The sequence below is a fragment of the Stereum hirsutum genome (genome assembly GCF_000264905.1).
Source record: "Stereum hirsutum FP-91666 SS1 unplaced genomic scaffold STEHIscaffold_7, whole genome shotgun sequence".
Taxonomy (NCBI): Eukaryota; Fungi; Basidiomycota; class Agaricomycetes; order Russulales; family Stereaceae; genus Stereum; species Stereum hirsutum.
This window is the reverse complement of record NW_006763137.1, coordinates 712,546-732,383: the sequence shown is the minus strand read 5'-3', so window position 1 is coordinate 732,383 and position 19,838 is coordinate 712,546. Positions and strand designations below refer to the sequence as shown.

Below are 19,838 nucleotides of genomic sequence, written 5' to 3'. Positions count from 1 at the left end.
CGTCGCAGCAGACAGAGTAGGGTTAGCGCAAACGAAGTGACAGACAGCGCTCAGCTGAAAGTTCATGCTTTGTACAAGCTACAATTCATGGCGTGACGTCATGAAAGCGTGGCGGTTGGGAGTGTTGGGGGTAGGTACGGACTTGGCAGTCGTATTGTCATGCAGGCACGATGAGGGTGTGAATGCGGTGCTGGCGGGAGTAGTGGCTTGTTCGTTGGCGACATGATGAAGGCCTTGAGTCGAGGTAGCAAGATAAGCATGAATATTGATGGGACAAAAAGTAACAGTAAAAATGGCATGCATTATCGATATCGAGGCGCCTCAAGAAGTAGCATGGTGTGGATCGTTAGAGAGTAGGCTGAGCATCGGCAAAGCTCACAATTGAAACGACGTGAGATGGAGTCCCGAGTTGTTGTGAGTCTAGATATAATGAAAATTTCGGGAACACTCCTGATATGATGAATGAACATTCGGGTAAGATTCATGATTCGGGCTGAGATTCAATCAGGGGCGTATTAAGAGCAGAAAACACTGTGGTCGTCGTGGAAGATGAGCAGAAGCCACAGCAAACCCGATTTGGACGAAGGCGGTTGTTGTGGTTTGTTAGGATCTAAAGCTATCTTCTTTGCCGGCGGGTCAAGTCTGTAACCAATCCCCTCCAATGAAAGCCGATCGGCATGGCGTCGGCATCCAAGCGATGATCGGCCAGCACCAAGGCACGGTTGCCGCCGGGGCCGCCGGCCAATCAACAGCTAACTGTTCGGCCGTTCCGATAGCCTTCAATTTTACCTCCTATTTTATGCGCAAGGTATTTTTGTTTTTGTTTTTGCTATAGAGAGCAGGTATACAGACTCTGATCTGAAGAGGTGACCTCGAGGATATAGTATGTCTCTTCATGAAGAGCACTAGGAGAAACGCGCCGATACCTCACGCGTTTGGATACCGCACGGTGAAGCGGGACCCTTCACGGAAAAGGTTTTCAGCCTGCCAATGACTTGCATCAGAATGGGCGGCTTTCAGCCTTTAAAAGCGTTCCCCCCTGCCTTGACCGTTTCAAGATCGTGACTCGTTCCCCACTTTCTTCCATTGGCCTTGCACCTCAGCCAGCGAAGCTCTTGTTTTGCTCTCCTCCCCTGGCATTGCTAGTCCTCGTCTTGTCTCTCGTCAAGCCACAATGCAAGGTAGTGCGGCCCCATCAGAACGCACACTCTACGCGCAGCCTTCAACAACGCCGCAAGGCGAACATATCGATGGATTGGCGCTCAGGAGTCTGGACGACATTCGGAGTCATGCAAGCGACGATGTCGTTGACCCGAGACTATTAGCGGAGGCGCGACCAAGTCAAGAGCGGTTGGACGAAGGCTTGGTGAGGCAGTTCAGTGATATCGTCCACCACAAGGACCACCCGCACCATCACCATCACTCCCACCAAAAAGAAAACACTGGAGACGTAGAGAAAGGAACTAACGAGAAGACGGAAGGTTCAAAGGAGGAAGAGGTCATCTATGTGCGTTTCTCCCCATGCTTGCTTCACCTAGGAGGTCAAGGCCAATCTCCTCAAAAATATCTCAAAAATATTGCTCCCAGGTAACATTTGAAGAGAACGACCCTCGAGATCCTATCAACTTTCCTAAATGGCTTAAATGGGCAATAACAATCACGGCCAGGTTCGCAGGCTATACTATCTCGATTTCATCTTGGTAGCGCGGCTCACACAATATTTCTGTTGTTTTTGTTGTGCCCTCGCTTGGCTATCAGCATGTTTACCTTACTCGCATGTATGTTCCACTTCTATCCTCCATTTGCACTCCCAGTTTCGAACTCGAACTCACCGACCATGTCGGAATCATACAGCCGCAAATGGTGCGACCTATACTCTCGGTTTCGACACTATGACGGTCGACCTCAATTGCACAACGTTTCAGGCCACCATCGGCGTTGCGATGTATTGTTTAGGTTTCGGAATCGTGCCACTCTTTAGCGCTTCATTCAGCGAGGAGTTTGGCCGGCGCCCACTGTATGTGGTCTCGAGTGTTGGCTTCATGCTGATGCACATTATGGCTGCCCTGTGAGTCTTCTCGTTCCCCTTCTCATCGTTGCGACATGCGTGCTGACCATCGCCGGGATACTCATGTATGCGCCACAGGTCACAAAACGTCTCGACCGTGATTGTAGCCCGTTTCCTGAGTGGCGCATTCGGGTCAACTGGGAGTACCATGGTGGGAGGTTCGATAGCTGACATTTGGAGACCGTACGAGTACGTTTACCCCATCCACGTCCACTCATCTCTCAACCTAATCATTTGCTGCTCCTTGTCTTGACTTCGGTTCGATTGCTTGGCCATAAAGGCGAGGAACACCAATGTCTATATTCACACTGACAGCCATCTCCGGCGTCGCTGTTGGCCCTGTGGCCGCAGGCTGGATCGATATGGACCCCCGTCTGGGGTGGCGATGGATTCAGTGGATTCACGCTATGTACGTCGCTAATGTCTTCCTGCATATTATCACGATTTCTTTCTCCATCCATGTACTAATACATCGTCCTACGCTTTCATAGCGCTGCTGGCCTTCTATGCTTTGGCATTTGGATATTCATGAAAGAAACCCGTGGGTCCATTATTCTTACCCGCTTGGCAAAGAAAACAAGAAAGGAAACGGGCGACACCAGGTACAGGGCCCGTGCAGAGGACGAGACGGCGAGTTTGAAGACGTTGATTTGGATTTCATCGACGAGGCCGTTCTGTGAGTCTTTTTCTGCCTTCCTCCCAGCTCCATACAAACTCATTGAGTTATCATCTCATTATGTTGCGCAGATTTGTTGATCTCAGAGCCGATTGTTGCGGCGTGTAGTGTAAGCGCTAGCTGTCCTTCACCCAATATATTTGAGCTAATAATCTCGACCTTCATTTTGCCACCATCCGATAGCTCTGGATCGGATTCGCATGGGGCATCCTCTACTGTATGATTGAGTACGTGTCCTATGGACTTCTTCGGCACATCTTCTCTCCTTTTCTCCTTTCTGCGCTGTATGTTTAAGTTACTAACCTGTCGATCATGGCCCTTCTGTTTCGTGGGTATCTCACAGGTCAATAGGCTCCGTATTTCGCGACTTGCATGGCTTCAACACCGGCGAGATGGGAACCGCGTTCTTGGCTGTTCTCGTTGGGGTCATCTTTGGGTTTGCGAGCACATTACATCAGGAGAGACTGTATCAGTGCGTATATCTTTAGATCCTCATTCCTTCTTCAGTCACTGCTACCCTGGTTCTTTCTCATACCCCATATACCCCTTCCTTCCGACGCTGAACCCTAGACTTGTTCCTCCCTTGCCTGACCTGTCTGGCTCGTGCAAACAGAATCTGATGCCCTTTGTTTGCATATAGGAAATATGTGAAGACTCGTGGATCCGAAGCTCGCCTGTACTGGGCCTGCGCTGCGGGCATCATGTTCCCAGTGGGGATGTTTATCTATGCATGGACAACATTCCCTTATGTCCCTTGGATAGCACTCTGCATCGGAATTGCCGTAAGTTCTTTCTCCTATCATCGTCACTGCCGCTGTCGCCTCTTGTCTGGTCATCCCGATGCCTGAGCTTGTAGGATGAAGGTGCTAACAAGATGCTGACCCGATTTTTACTCGACAGATCGTAATCTGGGCAATTTACATCATGTATATGGCTGTTTTTGTTTACCTCGCTGATATGTACGTCCATCAACTTCTCGCCCACACTCCACGTCTTGCTTATATATGCTCTGTCGTATCGCCACATGTTCGACCTGCGTACAGCTACGGGCCCTTCGCTTCTTCTTCCCTCGCCGGCCAGTCCCTCTGCCGTAACCTGATGGGCATGGCCTTCCCGCTCTTCACGAACCAGATGTTCGCCGCAATGACGTACAAGTGGGCGAACACGCTGTTCGGATGTTTGGCGGCGCTGATGGCGCCCATTCCGTTTGTGCGTATCCTTTCTTGTTTCCGTATTATCGGCCATCTAATGAGAATATTCATCGCGGTTGCCTGATGCAGATCCTGCTCTTTTATGGACCTAAAATTCGAGAGTATAGCAAGTTCGCCAGACAGGCGATGCACAATTGAATGGCCTAGTCCCCGACATGTTCTCTCACATTGCTTGCTGCTGCCGACCGAGATCACCATTCGTCTCATAGTCAAAACCGAACTTGCTTGTAGAGTAAGTAGGCATGAAATTCATGAATATGGGAAGGGTCATGATGGGGGCGGGGAGGGATGACAGCCGATGTTACTGCGAGTTTTACACAACTCACGACGGGACGATTTTAATGATTTTAGGGTTGGAGAAGAATTCAATTTCTGCTTTGCTTTTCAGTCAGCTCTAGTATCCTCATGCGTGCGCGGTAGACACTTTCCACGATGTCGTTCATCGCCGGAACGATGGTGGTCGCTCGATAGAGTACGTTCTAATGTTTCTGTTGTACTATACTACGGGCAGCGACATGAAGACATGATAATGACGGGCTTACGTGGACAGACTGTCGTCGAGTGTTTGTTCGTACATACTGAGCTCCACAATTATGTGCTGGAACAGATGAGAGTGCGGATGCTGACTGGATTGTGCGGTGCATGAACAGCCAGCTTTTGAATATTGAGTTGTGCTGGCCGTGTTGACCAAGTCTTCTATCTCGAAATCTCCTCAACATTCGCTATGTAACGTCTCGGGCATCAGGTTTTGGTATTGAACTATCTAGAATGAGATGAGGATAGCATATAATGGGCATAGACATGTGTGCATAGGGAGAGATACAAGCGATAACAGGAAAGCATATGTGGAGGAAAGCGAAGAAGTAGCCACAGTGATCCCTCAGCGGCTCCCCTGTCTAGACTGAGACTCTCTGCTTATCGTCCTGAGCCTCTTCAACTCGCGCTCGTCAAGACTTGAAGAGCTCGTGCCTACAAGAGCGTACCCATGTTCGTCCAAAGATTTCTTGACAAGGTCGTCTTCCCCTTCGTCACGAGTGCGTTTCTTGTTATTCACGTTCTTGTCTTTCTGTTCGAGGGCGCGCGGATTCGCCAAACGAGTCTTCTTGGCCGGATACTGGATTTTCAGCTGAGCATCATCCGGGTCCCGAGGATGTTTTCTGGATGAAGAAAGCCCAGCAAGACTGGGCTCGGGGATGGGAGTGACCGGACGGCAAAAACGTCCGATGGCTCTGAGATCATAAGTATCAACGTCATGTGAGCGCCTTGTCAGGCTCTGTACTTGCTGAAAACCAGCGGAACCCTGTCTGGACTGTGAATTCCTCTCAGAAGATTGCATATATTTCAGCAAGCGAGTTTCGAGATCATCGGCAGGAGGAGTATATGCATTCCCTTGCGATTCGCGCTTGATAACCTCGGACGGTCGACTCTCGGTACTCGGCCCTGTGAGAGGAGGCCCGGGTATACGGGGGCTGAATGGGCTCACTTCGGTTTTAGGCTTCTGAGCGCTGGACTGCGATGAAGGACCGGATCCCTGAGGCTTCCCTTTGGATTCGTGTTTGATAACGTCAAGAGAAGAGGTACCTCTCGTGAAAGGATGACTAGACACTTCAGAGCTCGCCTGGGATTTGGCTTTGACACCGCCAACAGGATGGGGTTCAATCCTTGGACCTATAAAGCGAGGCCTAGACGTGTGGCAGTCATCCTGTCTTGCTGCATCCTTGTCTTCGAGCGTCTTTCTCGGTGGGCTATTGTCGGTCAATTTTACGAGGGGAGGCCCTGACACCAGAGGGTTGAGCGGGCTAGGGAGACAAGAGTGTGGTTTATATGTCTCTTCCATGGGTGTGTCTTCAGGCGGAGATCGTAAGCGCTTCGGAGGCCGAGGTGGTGGCGGAGGAATTGGAAGAGGGACGAAGTCCGCAGAGTTGATGGGAGGACGGGGAGTGAGAACCCCCGTATGAGGAGAGGAGCGTTTAGAAGGAGTTCCAACCGAAGGAATCTGGGGAGTAGGAGAGTCGACTTCGGGAGGAGGCGCAGCCTCTCTCGCAAAGCGCCTGGGAGGAGGTGAGCTGGGGATACAAGAAACATCAGACGAAGCGTAGGAGGAAAAAAAAAGAAATATCGTACAACAAATGGTCATAACTTGAATCATCGTCGTCGCTATCGTCGTCATCACTATCATAATCTTCCTCATCAACTGGGTCCTCGACAAATACGATCTTAGTCTGAGCGAGAGAGCAATCATCTGTAGCAGCAGCTTGACATCCCGAAAACGACGGCGTCACACTCGAAGCTGGCACGACAGAATACGATACATCGGGATCTAGAGCGTCAAGAGCGAGTGGACCTGTATCAACATGATCGATCTGCGGAAGGTCAGGGTTTGTTGAGGAAGTGTTGGCGTTGGACTCAGAGCGTGGCCGATCTGCATGCTCCGGAACTGAAGCACGGGCAGCTAAAGGCATTTTGGTGTCGAAGCTCAGAAGACCGCTGGGATGAGTCGAGATGCTGTTAGCGTCGGATCACTCAGATTAGACACGAGGTACTCACTACCGTGAGCCCGTGGCCTTCTTCCAGATTATCCTCTCAAATAGCTGGTCGCGTATCGACTCGTCCTCGTCTATGTGCTTCGAGGGTATAACCACCGCTAGTGGCTTCGACTCGAAGCCCTTGTCGACAAGCGGGCTAGGTGCAGGATTTGAGGGCGCAGACATTGTAGATGAAGATTCGAACGTAGTAGTTCAGAAGGGAGATGAGCGACACGGAGGGCACTACCGTGGTGCTCTTTATATAACCGTTATGGGTGACGCGGTGTCAGTTGATCACCCGGCACGCAACTGGTCGACTGGCAAGCCGGGAATGACACGTCAATGTATCCTTGGCAACACTGTTACGAAATTATGTAAGAGGAGAAAAATAATCGGTTCTTGCCTTTTTGGTCGTGAACAAAGAGCAAGTTGTTCGGAGGCACGATAGGGCGGCGATCGAAGCGGGCGCTTTATGATGCCGGCAACATCCGCGCCACCGCCATGGTTTTCGCATTGGTCGAACAACGTCACGGTTCCTTTCAAGTTCCTTTATCCTTCGACCTCCTCACTTACATCGTGTAGGCGACATGCTCCTCTCATGAATCTAGGCCTCATATACAACGGCATGCGCATACTTTTGTCGTCTGAACGAGTGTAAGAAAGCATAATCCTGCGAAAATTATCCATACACTTGCCATACACAGAGGTGAGTACTGTATGACAGGCCCTACGCTCTTAGCTCCAGGTCAAACTCATTGCACTCTGCTCATGAACTGCCAGATATTCCACCTGCTACCGTCTTTCGATGGGCGACTCCGTAATCATGGTATCTCACTCCAGCCCAACTCCAACGACATGACGCAAACACGAAGCATACAAAGCAGTCCCTGATCAACGCGACGATGGCCACTCCATAGCTTTCTGAGTCCGTCTTGAAAGGCGTGAATCTGCTCTTGCTTTCTTATCGATCAACCTTGAAATTGTCCTCGGCCAAAATCCATATGTACCACCTTGCTGCTATAAAAGGGGGAATGCTGAGGATACATCGTACTCAGCTTATTGCTGTCGCATTGCTTCTGTCAGGCGCGTCTTGCCTCAGACGTCCGAATACCTTTCCTTCGTCCTTTATAGCTGCATTGGCATACTCCGGTTCCATGTCTACGTCTAAATCATTCGAGCTTCCTCCAGACTTTGATCAAATTGATCGCGTATTATTCCACAACTTACAGGTTGCGCACAATAACGCGTGTATCCTTCCTCTGGTACGAGCTCTCCGGAAAGCAGGACTTAGGAAGGTCAGCGACTGGACGGCCCCAAAGGCGTGGGCCATGCTTCGTCCTCATTTCATTGGAGATGCGCCTACTCTCGAAGCCAGTATAATGATGCAGTGCGTTGAAATCGTCTCCTCGTGCAGTTCCCAATCCCTTCGATGACTGATGATCTGATCTGATCGATAGAGGGCTTTGGTCGTGGTATGTGGTTCAGAAGACTCGAAAACCTCGGCCATCCGTAGGGACGGGGAAAATATTGCTGGACGGGAAAGGTCCTCCACTCACACGCGCTCGGCCTGCGTCCTGCGTCTGCAGCTTCAAATCCGAGCTCGCCGCAGGATTTTTCGATGGTCGGCAGTACTGCGACAGGTGTCCTGATTGTCCCTTCTCATCTACGCCCCCAAACTCTCCTCTCCGCACAGAAACGGACTTCACCCCCTTGGACACTGCCACTAGTGCTGCTCTTCTCTTTCCTACTCCAGCTGCATCTGAACCCGACTCACCGCCTTCTACACCGCCTAACTCTATCCTCGATGCGCCCCGGCGGCCGACAACTCGATCCAATGCACACTCCCCAGACAGTCCGACCCCTGGACCATCAACTCCCAGGGTACACTGGTCGTCTGATCCTCCCATTCGCTTCAGTACTCCCCTGAGTCAATCGGTGTCGAGTGCTGTGCTTGTAGGGTGGAAAGGGAAGAAACGCATTCGCGAAGCAGAATCGGAAAAGGAGGCGCAGGAAGATGAAGAGGCGACAGATAAAGAGGTGGAGATGGAGATGTATAGGGAGGGAACGAGTAAAAATCTAATTGACGGTCCTTGTGTCGAGCTCTGGGTTGAGGAGAAACGGAAACTAGCGCAGCAAGGGAAGACTCTAAAAGAGAAGGATTGGATGAGGGATGGGGCTAGAAACGGAGAGGCGCTGCATTCCGCTGGGCAGAATGCTGATGGAGTCAGGGAAAAGCGGCAGGTCAAAAGGCGCAGACATCACTGAGTATTGAGGAGGTTGGCAGTTCGACGATTCTAGTGGCTGTTATTATTGGCACTGTAACGGTACCCTTTGTCCGTGCCGAAGTCGCTACCTGCACGCTCCAATATTACCCCCTCATTCAAACTTGCTTTACCCCGTCACTGTCAATATCAGATAGTATACTTAGAGTTTTCTTTTCACATTTAGCTGTTGAAACGAATTTGGTGTGCGGAGAGCCCGAATCTCTGACCGTGAACGCCACAGAACGGCATAGCCACAGCATAATCCCCTGAACTCGCGCCTGGCAAGTCGCGCCTGCCAGTTCACCGACACTTCCTTCCTTCCCAATTTTTCTTGCTATTTGAAGAGTATCTGCTGCAGCACACACCGCTTTATCTGTAATAGTATTGGGCGCGGATTCTGAAGGATACCATTCGGCCCCGCGTATTCTAGGCTGTTGAGATCGTGTTCTCCCAGCCGAACGTTTTTGGACCTTTCACAAGATGTCGACCATTTCCACGCAGCTTCGGAACTTCAAAGAACTAGACAAGGAACAACAGAACCTGTTGTTCTTCTCGATACCAAATGATCCTGACGTTGAGAATGAATTGAAGGAGGGGCATGAGAGGATGGAGATCAATGCGGTGTTGAGCTTGGGTGTTCACGGAGAGGAGGACTCTTATGTACGCATTTCCCCCGCTTGCACTATGATTGTAACGCTAATTGGAAAGAATAAATCTTCAACATTATGTACTCCTCTTGCGGTTTGTGATGATGTAGGCAGGAAAGTTACATTTACTTCCACCATATCTTGCATTCTCGAGCTTGGACCGCAAGTCCGTGCGGTTTACGATCCCGCTATGCACCATCAGACGGGTCGAGAGACTGAACGCACGCGCGGGCATATACGCCCTCAGTCTCTCACTATGGCACTCCATGAAGATTGTACGTCCTTCTCTCTTTGATTTCGAACATAATCTCACGTGCGGTCCCAAAGGTCGTACAACTAACATCCCTCCGACCAACCGCGGACTTGTTCTGTTCCCTACTTCGCGACGCTCTCAAAGTTGAACTTCAAGCCGGCAGAATGAAGGCTGTCAAGGGCTTCGCTAAGACTTGCTACTCGGAGAATTTGGTGGCGGAATCATCGCCGGTGGCGGAGAACGAGAGGGAGGACGGTAGTTTGATTGATGGCGGTGAGAAGGATGGCGAGGGGACAAGAGGACACCCATTCCATGGAGGGCTGGGGCTCAAGTTCAAGTTTCCCGGAGATCCGAAGAAGTGCGTGTCAACATTTGTCCGTGAATGGAATGGCTAAACTCACAGACACCATGGTTATACAGGCTGCGAGAGGCTTCTAAGACAAAGCTGTGGACAACTTATTTGAAGGGTGCGTCTCTATTTACAGTGATATGTTACCTATGAATCAACTCTCGCCGTAGTCCACGGTCGCCACATCACCCTCTTGCGGTATCCACAATGCACACGACTCGTCCAGGTCGGTCTCCCCAACCGTCTACGTGGAGAAATGTGGGAAACTCTTTCTGGATCCATATTCCTTCGCTTCGCACATCCGGGTCTCTACGAGCGGATACTTCAAGAGAATGCTGGGCGGATAAACACCGCCACCGAAGAGATAGAGAAGGACCTGCATAGGAGTCTGCCGGAGTACTCGGCGTATCAGTCAGAGGAGGGCATTGGAGCGCTCAGAAGAGTGTTGCAGGCTTACTCGTTCAAGAATCCAGAGACGGGGTACTGTCAGGTGCGTTCTCCGCACATCTACAGGAGAGACAGTGACGAACAATGTTAAGTAGGCGATGAACATCCTCGCAGCCGCCATTCTGATGTACGACTCGATTCTCGAATACTTTGCTCACATCGCTGACTTTTCTCACAGATACATGTCAGAAGAGCAAGCATTCTACTTGTTAGAGATTATCTGTGACAGACTGCTGCCAGGATATTATAGGTCAGTGACCTCGATCACAGTCGAGCAAGATGCTGATAGTGTTATCGCAGTCCTTCGATGCATGGAACTCTTTTAGATCAACGCGTCTTCGAGTCACTTGTGACTCGTTGTCTACCCATGCTTCATGAGCATTTCACGGAGGTGGATGTTCAGCTGTCCGTGGCATCACTTCCATGGTTCCTTAGCTTGTGAGATTTGAGCATTTCCTACCTACTTTATGTACTAACAATATTTCAGGTTCATCAACAGTATGCCCATGGTGTTCGCCTTCCGGATAGTCGATTGTTTCTTCTGCATGGGTCCTAAAGTTCTGTTCCAAGTAGGGTGAGTCACTTCTCCTTTTCCGCGCGTTGATGTCAATCTAATGCATGACACAGGTTAGGTCAGCATAGAATTGTCTTGCAGACTGTGCTGTGATTGACCTTGCACCGCAGCAATCCTCAAAATCAACGGTGAAAAACTGCTTCAAATCCAAGATGACGGAGGCTTCATCCAGTTGCGTACGCGACCTCCTTCGTGTTCGGACATAAACACTGACGGCTCCAGCCTTACAGCCTGATGCGCGATTACTTCAGCTCGCTGGGCGACTCTGCTCACCCGAACTCTACAGACCCTCGCGCGCGCGCCATCACCCGCTTCCAAGAGCTCCTCCTGGTCTCATTCCGCGAATTTGCCATCATCACTGACGAGACTATCCAAGCCGAACGCCGCAAGTTCCGCAACGAGGTCATCACTTCCATCGAGTCCTTCTCCAAACGGTCTGCTATTCGGAACCTCAAAACGCTTGAGAGATTCACTAAGGATCAGGCGGGTTTGATCTACGATGCGGTGTTTGCGGCGATTTGTGCGGAGCCGGTGCCTGTTGAGGTGGTGCCACCTGTGGCGCCAGCATTGTTGACGACGAAGGATACGGCTGAGGAGAGACCGGAGACAAGAATCGGTTTGAAGACGTTCAGGGTGTTCCTGAGCGAGATTGCGACTTGGGCGAGGGACGAGAAGATTGTAACAAACGGATTCCAGGTTAGACTACTCGGTCCTTGTGCGTGTGAGAGAAGTGCTCATGCTAACGATGTGTTGAAGCGACGGGTGGATCGTGAGGTGGCAGAGCATGAATTCATAGACCGGCTTTTCTTCTTTTGGGACACTTCATACCGTGGATCACTTTCTTTCCAGGTCAGTCCTGCAGTTTTAGTAGCAGATACGAGTAGCTGACACCTGTAATCAGGATCTCGTGTCTGGACTGGATGGCGTCATGTTCAACGACCTCATGGAAAACATCGAGTGGTTCTTTAATCTTCATGACAAGAACAAGGACGGATTCCTGACGAAGGATGAGGTCCTCACCTTATCCGAGTCTCTTCTCGTAAATATTTTGCTTCTTTACCTGTCCTGTTCGCTTTGACACAGATATCTTGCGCCAGTTCATTTTCAGATTCGAGATCGGTGATGCTTACCTGGGCGCGATCAGTCGCTTCATGACCAATGCCTTCGAATACGGCGACGCTCTTCTACCTCAAAAAGAAGGAGCAGACGGCGAGGCACTTGAATCTCCACAAATTGAATCTAACCAACCTTACCTCAACCTTGCCACATTCCGTATGGTCGTCCTCGCCGACGAAGTCCTCGAATCCTTCTTCGAGACCGATCTCTCCGCTTCTTTCAGACTCGAACCCGTCCCCCTCATGGAGCTTCCACCTTCCAACAGTGGTTTCCTCGGTGGCATCTGGTCGAACATCGCCTCTGATGACAACAAGAAGCTCTTCCACAAGTTCAGCGACGAGCTGGGAAAGACCATCGGAAAACACCAGGTCATCCACCGACCATCCATCGGGAGATACACTACTATCGAAGAGCCCAAAGCTCGCGAATCTCTACTTTCGCCCCACATGCGCCGCACGCCATCCAAATCGTCGTTGCAGACCGAGGCGGCTGCGACGGCTGTGGGTGAGACCGGTTCAGTACAGTCTAGCGCGACAGAGTCGACATTGAGTGTAGAGACGAAGTTGGGACAACCGGTTGAGAAGCCTGAGTTCAGTCCTATGCCGATGGTACAGGCTGCTAATGCGGCCCTGATGGAGAGAACCGCGTTCGCTATCGATGATGCGAAGGATGAAGATGAGGAGGACGAGGAGAGCGGGTTTGGAGTAGGGGATGACGATGGTGTCATGGATGAGGTCCGTTCTTTCCCTGTTTTCGTGTCCATGCGAACGAATGCTGATAATATCCTGTGGTATAGGTGGACGCTTTCCTTGAAGCGCACGACTCTGGCTTGTCTGAAGCAGACAAGAAGCTTGCCGAAGGTGATATCCCATTTTATCCGTAGTTTTGCACCTGGCCATGACTAACAAACTAAATTATAGATCTCATCAATGCCGAGCCCGTCAAGTAGTCTTTCTCTTGGAGTTGGCTCATCGCTGCACGGACAGGCTATTACGGACCAGAGGAGCTCAGCGTAGACCTCCTTGTCATTCATATCGATTGCGCATACTTGTAACACTACACCTTTCCCTTGCAGAGAGCTCAAAGCTTAATTTATGGGGTTTTTCACTAGCATGGGAGAGGGCATCCGCATGTGTGCCACACCGTATGGCATTGATGACGCCTATTGGTGATCGGTGCGGATATCACGATGTTTGTTTGGCGCAATCTTTTGATCCTAACAAGTACAAACAATCCCCTATTTGTCTCCAATCTCGTTCCCTAATTCCGTTCTCTGTACTCTTTCCCTGAAGCGTGAGGAAAAAAGAGTCATCGTGGTGCTCTAACGGGTTATTCTTTCGCTCGTCAGTTCTCAGTCATGTCCACCTATTCATCTTCGGAGTCAGATCCACCGCCGTCCTACTACTCTGGAGACTCTGGCTCTACCGTCATTCCGACTCTCTATGATGATACCCATCGTGGCGTGTCGGCGTTCGACTACTCTATCATGAGTATGGGGAACCGCGCGAACCTCATAGGGTATCTTGAACACCACGACCCCACCAGCGATGGTAGCTTCTCCATCTGTATCGCTGGTGGCAATGGTGCTTGCGTGAGCAAGGTCAGTAACTACATATCCTGTCATCAGAACAACAATTACAAGAGTCGAACATAAGCTCTAATTGTCGGTGATGTCTTACACAGAGGTTGTACGAGTCCATCCCAGCTCAGCATCGCCCTCTCCTGAACACACAAGACAACTCGCCAGTCACGTTCCTCACGGGCAGTTCGCAAACCGCACTTGGAAGCACAATCATGCCAGTTATCCTCACGAACAAGCGGACCGGAAAAAAGTTCAGGGTCAAGATCTACGCGTTGGTGTTGGAGAACTTGCTGATGGGGATGTTCATTGGTGGCCCGGGAGGGGCTGGCCCCTTCAAGAGCATGGCATGGGGCGGGGGAGTCGTGACACATGGGCTCGAGGTGGGACCAGATCAGGAGGTTGTGGAAGTTGCGGGGTGCTGAAGCTTTGAAGCTTATAATGAGAGTGTTTTGTATTTTATAGCTATAGGTGCGTTTTCACTCGAGACCTCTCATGGAACATAGGTGTTCATGTGTGCCACTAGTGTCTGTATTACGGATCTCATTCGTGTTACCGTCCGTCACCTAGCTTTGAGTTGGTGGTTGGCTACGAAGCGTTTCGAGCGTGTACAACTTCTGCAAACCCAGGCTCTTTCAGCGTGAATATCTAGATAGTGGCTTCGAAAGCACATATCAAAGAGGGTACGGTAGTACTGGAAGACATGGATAGAGACGCCACAGCGAGACTCATCACCCAACGAGGGTGAAGAGTAACATGCATGGCAAGTGGATAAGATGCCTTTATCCAAGTCAAGGAATTGACATACGCATCAGTTTTTCCAGCTATCATGACGAGGTCATCAGTTAGCTGACGAATCACGTAGGAGAAAGCGAGAGAACATACATTTTGACCGTACGGTCCCTTCCGCCACTCACAATCTTATCCGCCACGAAATCGACGCAATAAACCTCGTCCGTGTGGCCCGGTAGGTCCGTCTTTAGTTTGTATGTCTTTAAATCCCAGATCTGTATAACGCAGAGCCTTCGTGTAAGCGATACACTTACGGCATACGAGGGTAAAACAAATCATACCTTGACCGTCGTATCTTTACTCGCACTGACCAAAAGCCTCGAATCCGCACTCCACGTAAGCCTATAAACCGCACCAATATGGCCCCTCAACGTAGCCACAAATTTGCCCGTCTTGCCTTCCCACAACCGCACGCTATTATCAAACGCCGCGCTCGCTGCCCACCTCCCATCCGGACTGAAAGTCACATGGGCCACCTGACGTTGATGACCGGTGAGACGAGCGAGGGGTTTTAGTTTGCCGCCATTGGAGGCGGCGAGGGCGGTGGATTCGGACGAGGCGGTGCGGGAGGGGAAGAGAGACCAGAGGAAGAGGGTGTGGTCGTCTGAGCCGGAGATGAGGAGTTCGGGGGTTGAGGAGATTAGGGCGGAGTAGCGTTCTTGGGCGCGTTTTTGGGCTGGCAACGGTGTGGTGTAAGTACAATCCAAGTATTTATATGATAGAATGACGTGTACCTTCTTCATCGGAAGCAGGACGTTTGCCTGTGTGGTCAAATGGACCTGTCCGAAGAACAAAATCGGCATTCAGAGCAAGGGTCGTAACCCAATGGGCGTGATCTTGCAGCGTATGGAGTAGTCTCCCCTGTATCTGAAGTTAGAGATAGTTGTGGGACGTATTGCGTGTGACCACCTACCCCATTGGCATCCCATACTCGTACTGTACGATCGGATGACGCCGTGTAGAGAACACCTTTTCCATTCAATCCTCCACCTCCCCACCGCACGACATTGACGCTGGCGGTATGACCGCCTAATGTGTATTCCACTCGACGAGTGGATATAGACCAGACTCGGACAGTGCCATCCTTTGAAGACGACGCGAGCCGGGGTGAGGTGACATTTCTGTAGGCAAGGGTCAACATTCGAACTTGAGGATGGAGTCAGAGGCAACTTACAAGTGTATAGGTTCCCATGACAGAGAGGTGACCCATTTACTGTGGCCCTTCAAGGCGTCTCCTATAGGTTTGCCAGATTTTGGGTCCCATATCCGTACCTACGAGATGCCCAACGTAAAGAAGTGAGCTCTTATTTGCTATGCAGGAGGAACGTACTTGGTTGTCGTGACCGCCCGTAGCCAGCTTCCGTTCCATGGCTTCCCACTCAACGCATAGAACCCATCCTTTATGCCCGGACAGCGTATGCGAGGGAAGTTCCGTGCCAAGATCCCAGAGACGAGCGGTTGTGTCACCAGATCCCGTAGCAAGCAGGCGACCGGTCGGTGAGAAAGAAGCGCATAGGATAGGAGAGGTATGTCCTGGCAGACGAAAATCGAAGGAAAGATAATTAGCCACATGAAGAGTGCCACAGTGGCGACGTATACGATAGACTCCGCAGAACATATCTCGACACGTCTGTAAGTCCAAAGCGTATCTCCTCAAGGTATTCCACGGAAATAAAGAAGGGTTTGGAGAAGGATAACGAGTCAAAACAAAAGAAACATTACCTGAAAGAGTAGATGAACATCTAGTTGCAGGTCGAACTCGGAAAACTGATTGAGGCGAGCAATGCACTACGAAGACATCCTCCGGTGTGAAAGCATGTGATGGATGTGAAAGCACGTCGGATTCGATGGAAGTGGAGATTACGACTCGGGATGTATCTCGTCCAGAAGCAGCATCGGCCGGTAGTGATATGTGGAACTGGAATGGTACCGGGTCCTCATCCTGTAGGCCAAAAGTATCAGTATGGGCTCAACTACGAGAAAGATATAAGGGAGTGCCAAACTTTTGCAGTCAATTTATTAACCAAGCCTTGCAAATCCTCCCTCGAAACATTTGCAGGCAGGTTCACGGCCGGTGCGAGCGGCGTACCATCGTCCTCAGAGACAAACTGGACGACGATATTCGGAGAGGGTGCGATGGGGACCGTCTCTGGCTCTGGTATACCGTGATAGACCTTTTGCCGTTTTGGAGGAGGTAGGAGGGTCGCCATCGTCGTTCAAAGCGTCGAGCTCGCGGTCGAGAGTGAAGAGTATACCGTCACGTGCTTACACTTTTTTTGGCCATTTGGGCTTTCGATTGGTGGGAGGATCTCTTCCGTCTTTACCTTTAACTAGCGAACAGGCAAGTGCTCTGTGGTCAGTCCCATACAGAAGTGAGTGCTACTACGAATTTTAGAGCTTGAAAATTATTCTGGCTGATGCATTTCTCGACTTTTCTCTGACGAAACAGTCTCCAACAGAAAATTTGCTTTTTTGCGCGGTTATTGTCGCGAGCAGGCCACATTTTGTTGAGAATCAGGCTAGTGTTGCGCTAGTTGATCTCTGATGTTATTTGCTAACATGAGAAACAGTCTACAGAGCCTGTCTTCAGCCATGCTCAGTGCCGTAGCAGCCCGCAGAGCGCGTCTTCAATCGCAGAATCCCACCGAACCGGCGCCACAGTCCACAACTTCTCCCACCACAGCCCCTACACCTGAACCGACCTCCAAAAAATCTTCCTCATCTTCTATCCATCTTACAAAACCCTCTTCAAAACGCAAATCAAGCAATCAGGGTACTCCTGGATCTGGGCGGAAGAAGTTGAAGAAAACCAAAACTAACAGATATTTCGTCGCGCCTCAAGTCGGCAAGGATGAATTCAAAACACAAGATTCGTTCATAAACATCCATGCAGACGATTCTGATGACTCTATGGACTCAGATCTCGACGATGCTGCCGAACTGGATGTCATGCCAGAACCTGTGGCGGGCGTACGTGCGCCACACACTCGTACGCCGAAGAGGATTTCTGTTTTGGACCCCCTGGTGCAAGACTCTTCAGACGAGGATGGATCTGAGGAAGAACTCGTGGACGAGGTTTCAGCCGATATACCTTTGGCCTCCTTGGTCCCACCCGCGCCGGCCCTCGTCCAAGCTTCCCCTATCCTCTCTACATTCCGCTCGATTCCAGACGAGAACACCTTTTCGCTATCATCCTCCGAATATGAAGCACTTAGAATCTCTGGTGAACGTGCCGTTATTCTCGTTCTTTCACCTTGCGAGACTCTAGCGCTCCTTGGCGCCTACAGTTTTACAGTCCTTCGTGGCTCTGTAACCATCAACGGCGTCACCCTGCACCCTTCCAAAGTCTCGCACCGAGTCTTCGCTCCCAGGTCGTCCCCAATTCCAATCTTAGAAGCAGTAGCGAAGCGTGGCGAGTCATCAAAACATCCTAGCCTTGCTACATTTCCAGCCAGAGTGGCAGAATTTGTCGGGCAGCATGATAGTGTGGTAATACTCCAGGATCTTGAAACCGGGGTTGAAGGACTGGGACGTGTCGTACGGACATTTGAGAGTTCATTCAAATGCACTCGTAAGGAAGAGGACGAAGAGGGCTCTGACTTGGGCCTTGCTGGCGTTCGTCTCGTATGTTATTTTCGTCTTTTCGCCTATCTCTCCGCGCACTCATGGTTTGAGCAGCTTTGCCATCAATCCCGAGACATCCAGCCATTTTGTTTGCCTCATACATGGGAAAGCGCGATGTCTTCCTCTGCCCCTACCTTGCGGAGCGACTCAGTCTCCTTGGCTGTTCCGACAACGAGCTTGGTGAAAGGTCCTAAGAATTCAGGCAAGAGCACCTTCGCTCGGACACTTCTTAATCGGTTTTTAACGAGGTAATTACCCTGTCATTTCATTGCGATCGAATTCTAACGCATTTCGCCACACAGATATCAGCGCGTCGCTTTCCTCGAGTGTGATATCGGTCAATCCGAGTTCACTCCGGCTGGCATGGTGGCACTGAATATAGTTGACAGTCCGATATTCGGTATGTGTCCCAGTCAGTCGTTCACTTCGAGACAAGGATCTGACCATCCGGTTTGTAGGCCCGCCATTTACACACCCCTCTATCCCTCACCAAGCGCACTACATCGGCTCCACCTCTCCTCGATCATCCCCGTCCCACTACCTTCAAACCATCCAATCCCTCATGCAGACATACCACCTAGACATCCAACACGCCACCACATTTTCCGAATGCAGCGATGGAAACGACAGTCGCATCTCAGACATCATCCCGCTTGTAGTCAACACCATGGGCTGGACAAAAGGTCTCGGCGCTGACCTCGCTCAAAAGCTTGAAGATATCATCGAACCTACACACATATTTGAGATAGAAGCGCCGACGCCCACAGACCAACGTTGGTATATGCCTCCACAGTCGGAGGTGTTGGCGCCGCATGGACTTGGATTCGGTGACTCCGAAGTAACGAGACACGTCCTCGAGCCCATTTCTTCGCCCATCTTGTCTACCAGGTTCGCCGCAGCCGACTATCGTAACCTCTCCATCATGTCATACCTCCACGCCGTCTTTCACTCCGCTCCTTCGTCACAATCGTCCACGAGCAGTCTGATCGCTACTTCCTGGAATACGGCCCTTCCGCTCTGCGCAGAGTTGCCCTATACTTTGGACTGTGACACAGCGCTAGGTAGGGTCTATCTGACGGGTGCAGGTGCCGAAGATGTTGTTCCCTCCGAGGTATTGAGGGTCCTCAACGGCGCTATAGTAGCGTTAGTGCGTTCTGACGACAATACAGGCGATGTCGACGGCGGCGTCGACCCTATGGCCCCAGAGTCATACACCGAAACGCCGCAAATCACTATTAAATATACTCAAGGATCTCCTCCGCCTTCCCCTCTCTCGTCATCCTGCATCGGACTCGCTTTAATACGTGCCGTCTCTCCAGCGTCCTCCGCATCAAACAACAGCAGCACCGCCTACACTCCCACCCGACTCCAACTCTTAACTCCTGCCCCCCCACATCTGCTCGCCAACCATCGCATCCTTGTCAAAGGCGAGCTCGAACTTCCCGTTTGGGGTATGCTTGATTTCCGGACGGGAGGCGGTGGAGGCGACGGCGGTGTGGCGGGGGTGGAGAGGGAGAGGGTTCCGTACTTGAGGTGGGGGAGGGGTGGGGATGGAGCGATTGGAGGAGAGAAGAGGAGAGTGAGGAGGAATTTGATGCGGAGGGGACAGATGTAAATTGTTTTGAAGATATCTGGACGGGACTGGGCACAAAATGGTTACTGGCGTTTAACCAAAATGACTGCACATGATTCTTCCCACTTTGCAAAACAAGC

General features: G+C 50.9%; 7 protein-coding genes across 7 annotated transcripts; 5 read left to right on the top strand and 2 right to left on the bottom strand.

The window, feature by feature from the left end:
• Positions 1-1,521: 1,521 nt before the first annotated feature.
• Positions 1,522-4,093, top strand: STEHIDRAFT_57870 (MFS general substrate transporter; the record flags this gene model as incomplete). The annotated part of the gene is made up of 13 exons (XM_007303955.1): positions 1,522-1,667; positions 1,759-1,778; positions 1,855-2,068; positions 2,147-2,257; positions 2,349-2,477; positions 2,560-2,744; positions 2,816-2,853; positions 2,928-2,971; positions 3,088-3,216; positions 3,385-3,526; positions 3,645-3,703; positions 3,788-3,953; positions 4,025-4,093. 13 exons carry the CDS (start codon positions 1,522-1,524, stop codon positions 4,091-4,093), a joined length of 1,452 nt encoding a protein of 483 aa, XP_007304017.1.
• Positions 4,094-4,835: 742 nt separating this feature from the next.
• On the bottom strand, positions 4,836-6,666 carry STEHIDRAFT_111029 (uncharacterized protein; the record flags this gene model as incomplete). The annotated part of the gene is made up of 3 exons (XM_007304172.1): positions 4,836-6,021; positions 6,080-6,442; positions 6,503-6,666. The coding sequence occupies 3 exons, from the start codon at positions 6,664-6,666 to the stop codon at positions 4,836-4,838; spliced, it is 1,713 nt and encodes a 570-aa protein (XP_007304234.1).
• A 1,142-nt stretch (positions 6,667-7,808) lies between these two features.
• STEHIDRAFT_156854 (uncharacterized protein) lies at positions 7,809-8,745 on the top strand (the record flags this gene model as incomplete). The annotated part of the gene is made up of 2 exons (XM_007304171.1): positions 7,809-7,867; positions 7,938-8,745. The coding sequence occupies 2 exons, from the start codon at positions 7,809-7,811 to the stop codon at positions 8,743-8,745; spliced, it is 867 nt and encodes a 288-aa protein (XP_007304233.1).
• A 339-nt stretch (positions 8,746-9,084) lies between these two features.
• STEHIDRAFT_97196 (TBC-domain-containing protein) lies at positions 9,085-13,238 on the top strand. Its single transcript, XM_007304170.1, has 17 exons — positions 9,085-9,404; positions 9,502-9,666; positions 9,719-10,002; positions 10,065-10,111; positions 10,164-10,483; positions 10,536-10,567; positions 10,619-10,690; positions 10,741-10,878; positions 10,928-11,014; positions 11,078-11,103; positions 11,125-11,185; positions 11,245-11,710; positions 11,771-11,863; positions 11,916-12,053; positions 12,112-12,864; positions 12,927-12,990; positions 13,051-13,238. The coding sequence occupies exons 1-17, from the start codon at positions 9,225-9,227 to the stop codon at positions 13,077-13,079; spliced, it is 2,955 nt and encodes a 984-aa protein (XP_007304232.1). The 5' UTR covers positions 9,085-9,224; the 3' UTR covers positions 13,080-13,238.
• Positions 13,239-13,487: 249 nt separating this feature from the next.
• STEHIDRAFT_57583 (uncharacterized protein) lies at positions 13,488-14,134 on the top strand (the record flags this gene model as incomplete). Its single annotated transcript, XM_007303934.1, has 2 exons — positions 13,488-13,730; positions 13,814-14,134. The coding sequence occupies 2 exons, from the start codon at positions 13,488-13,490 to the stop codon at positions 14,132-14,134; spliced, it is 564 nt and encodes a 187-aa protein (XP_007303996.1).
• A 432-nt stretch (positions 14,135-14,566) lies between these two features.
• Positions 14,567-16,711, bottom strand: STEHIDRAFT_57503 (WD-repeat protein; the record flags this gene model as incomplete). The annotated part of the gene is made up of 8 exons (XM_007303926.1): positions 14,567-14,716; positions 14,783-15,177; positions 15,236-15,362; positions 15,415-15,622; positions 15,676-15,773; positions 15,832-16,034; positions 16,224-16,443; positions 16,505-16,711. 8 exons carry the CDS (start codon positions 16,709-16,711, stop codon positions 14,567-14,569), a joined length of 1,608 nt encoding a protein of 535 aa, XP_007303988.1.
• A 382-nt stretch (positions 16,712-17,093) lies between these two features.
• Positions 17,094-19,829, top strand: STEHIDRAFT_147113 (uncharacterized protein; the record flags this gene model as incomplete). The annotated part of the gene is made up of 4 exons (XM_007304169.1): positions 17,094-18,125; positions 18,180-18,373; positions 18,428-18,525; positions 18,584-19,829. 4 exons carry the CDS (start codon positions 17,094-17,096, stop codon positions 19,738-19,740), a joined length of 2,481 nt encoding a protein of 826 aa, XP_007304231.1. The 3' UTR covers positions 19,741-19,829.
• Between the last annotated feature and the right edge of the window lie 9 nt (positions 19,830-19,838).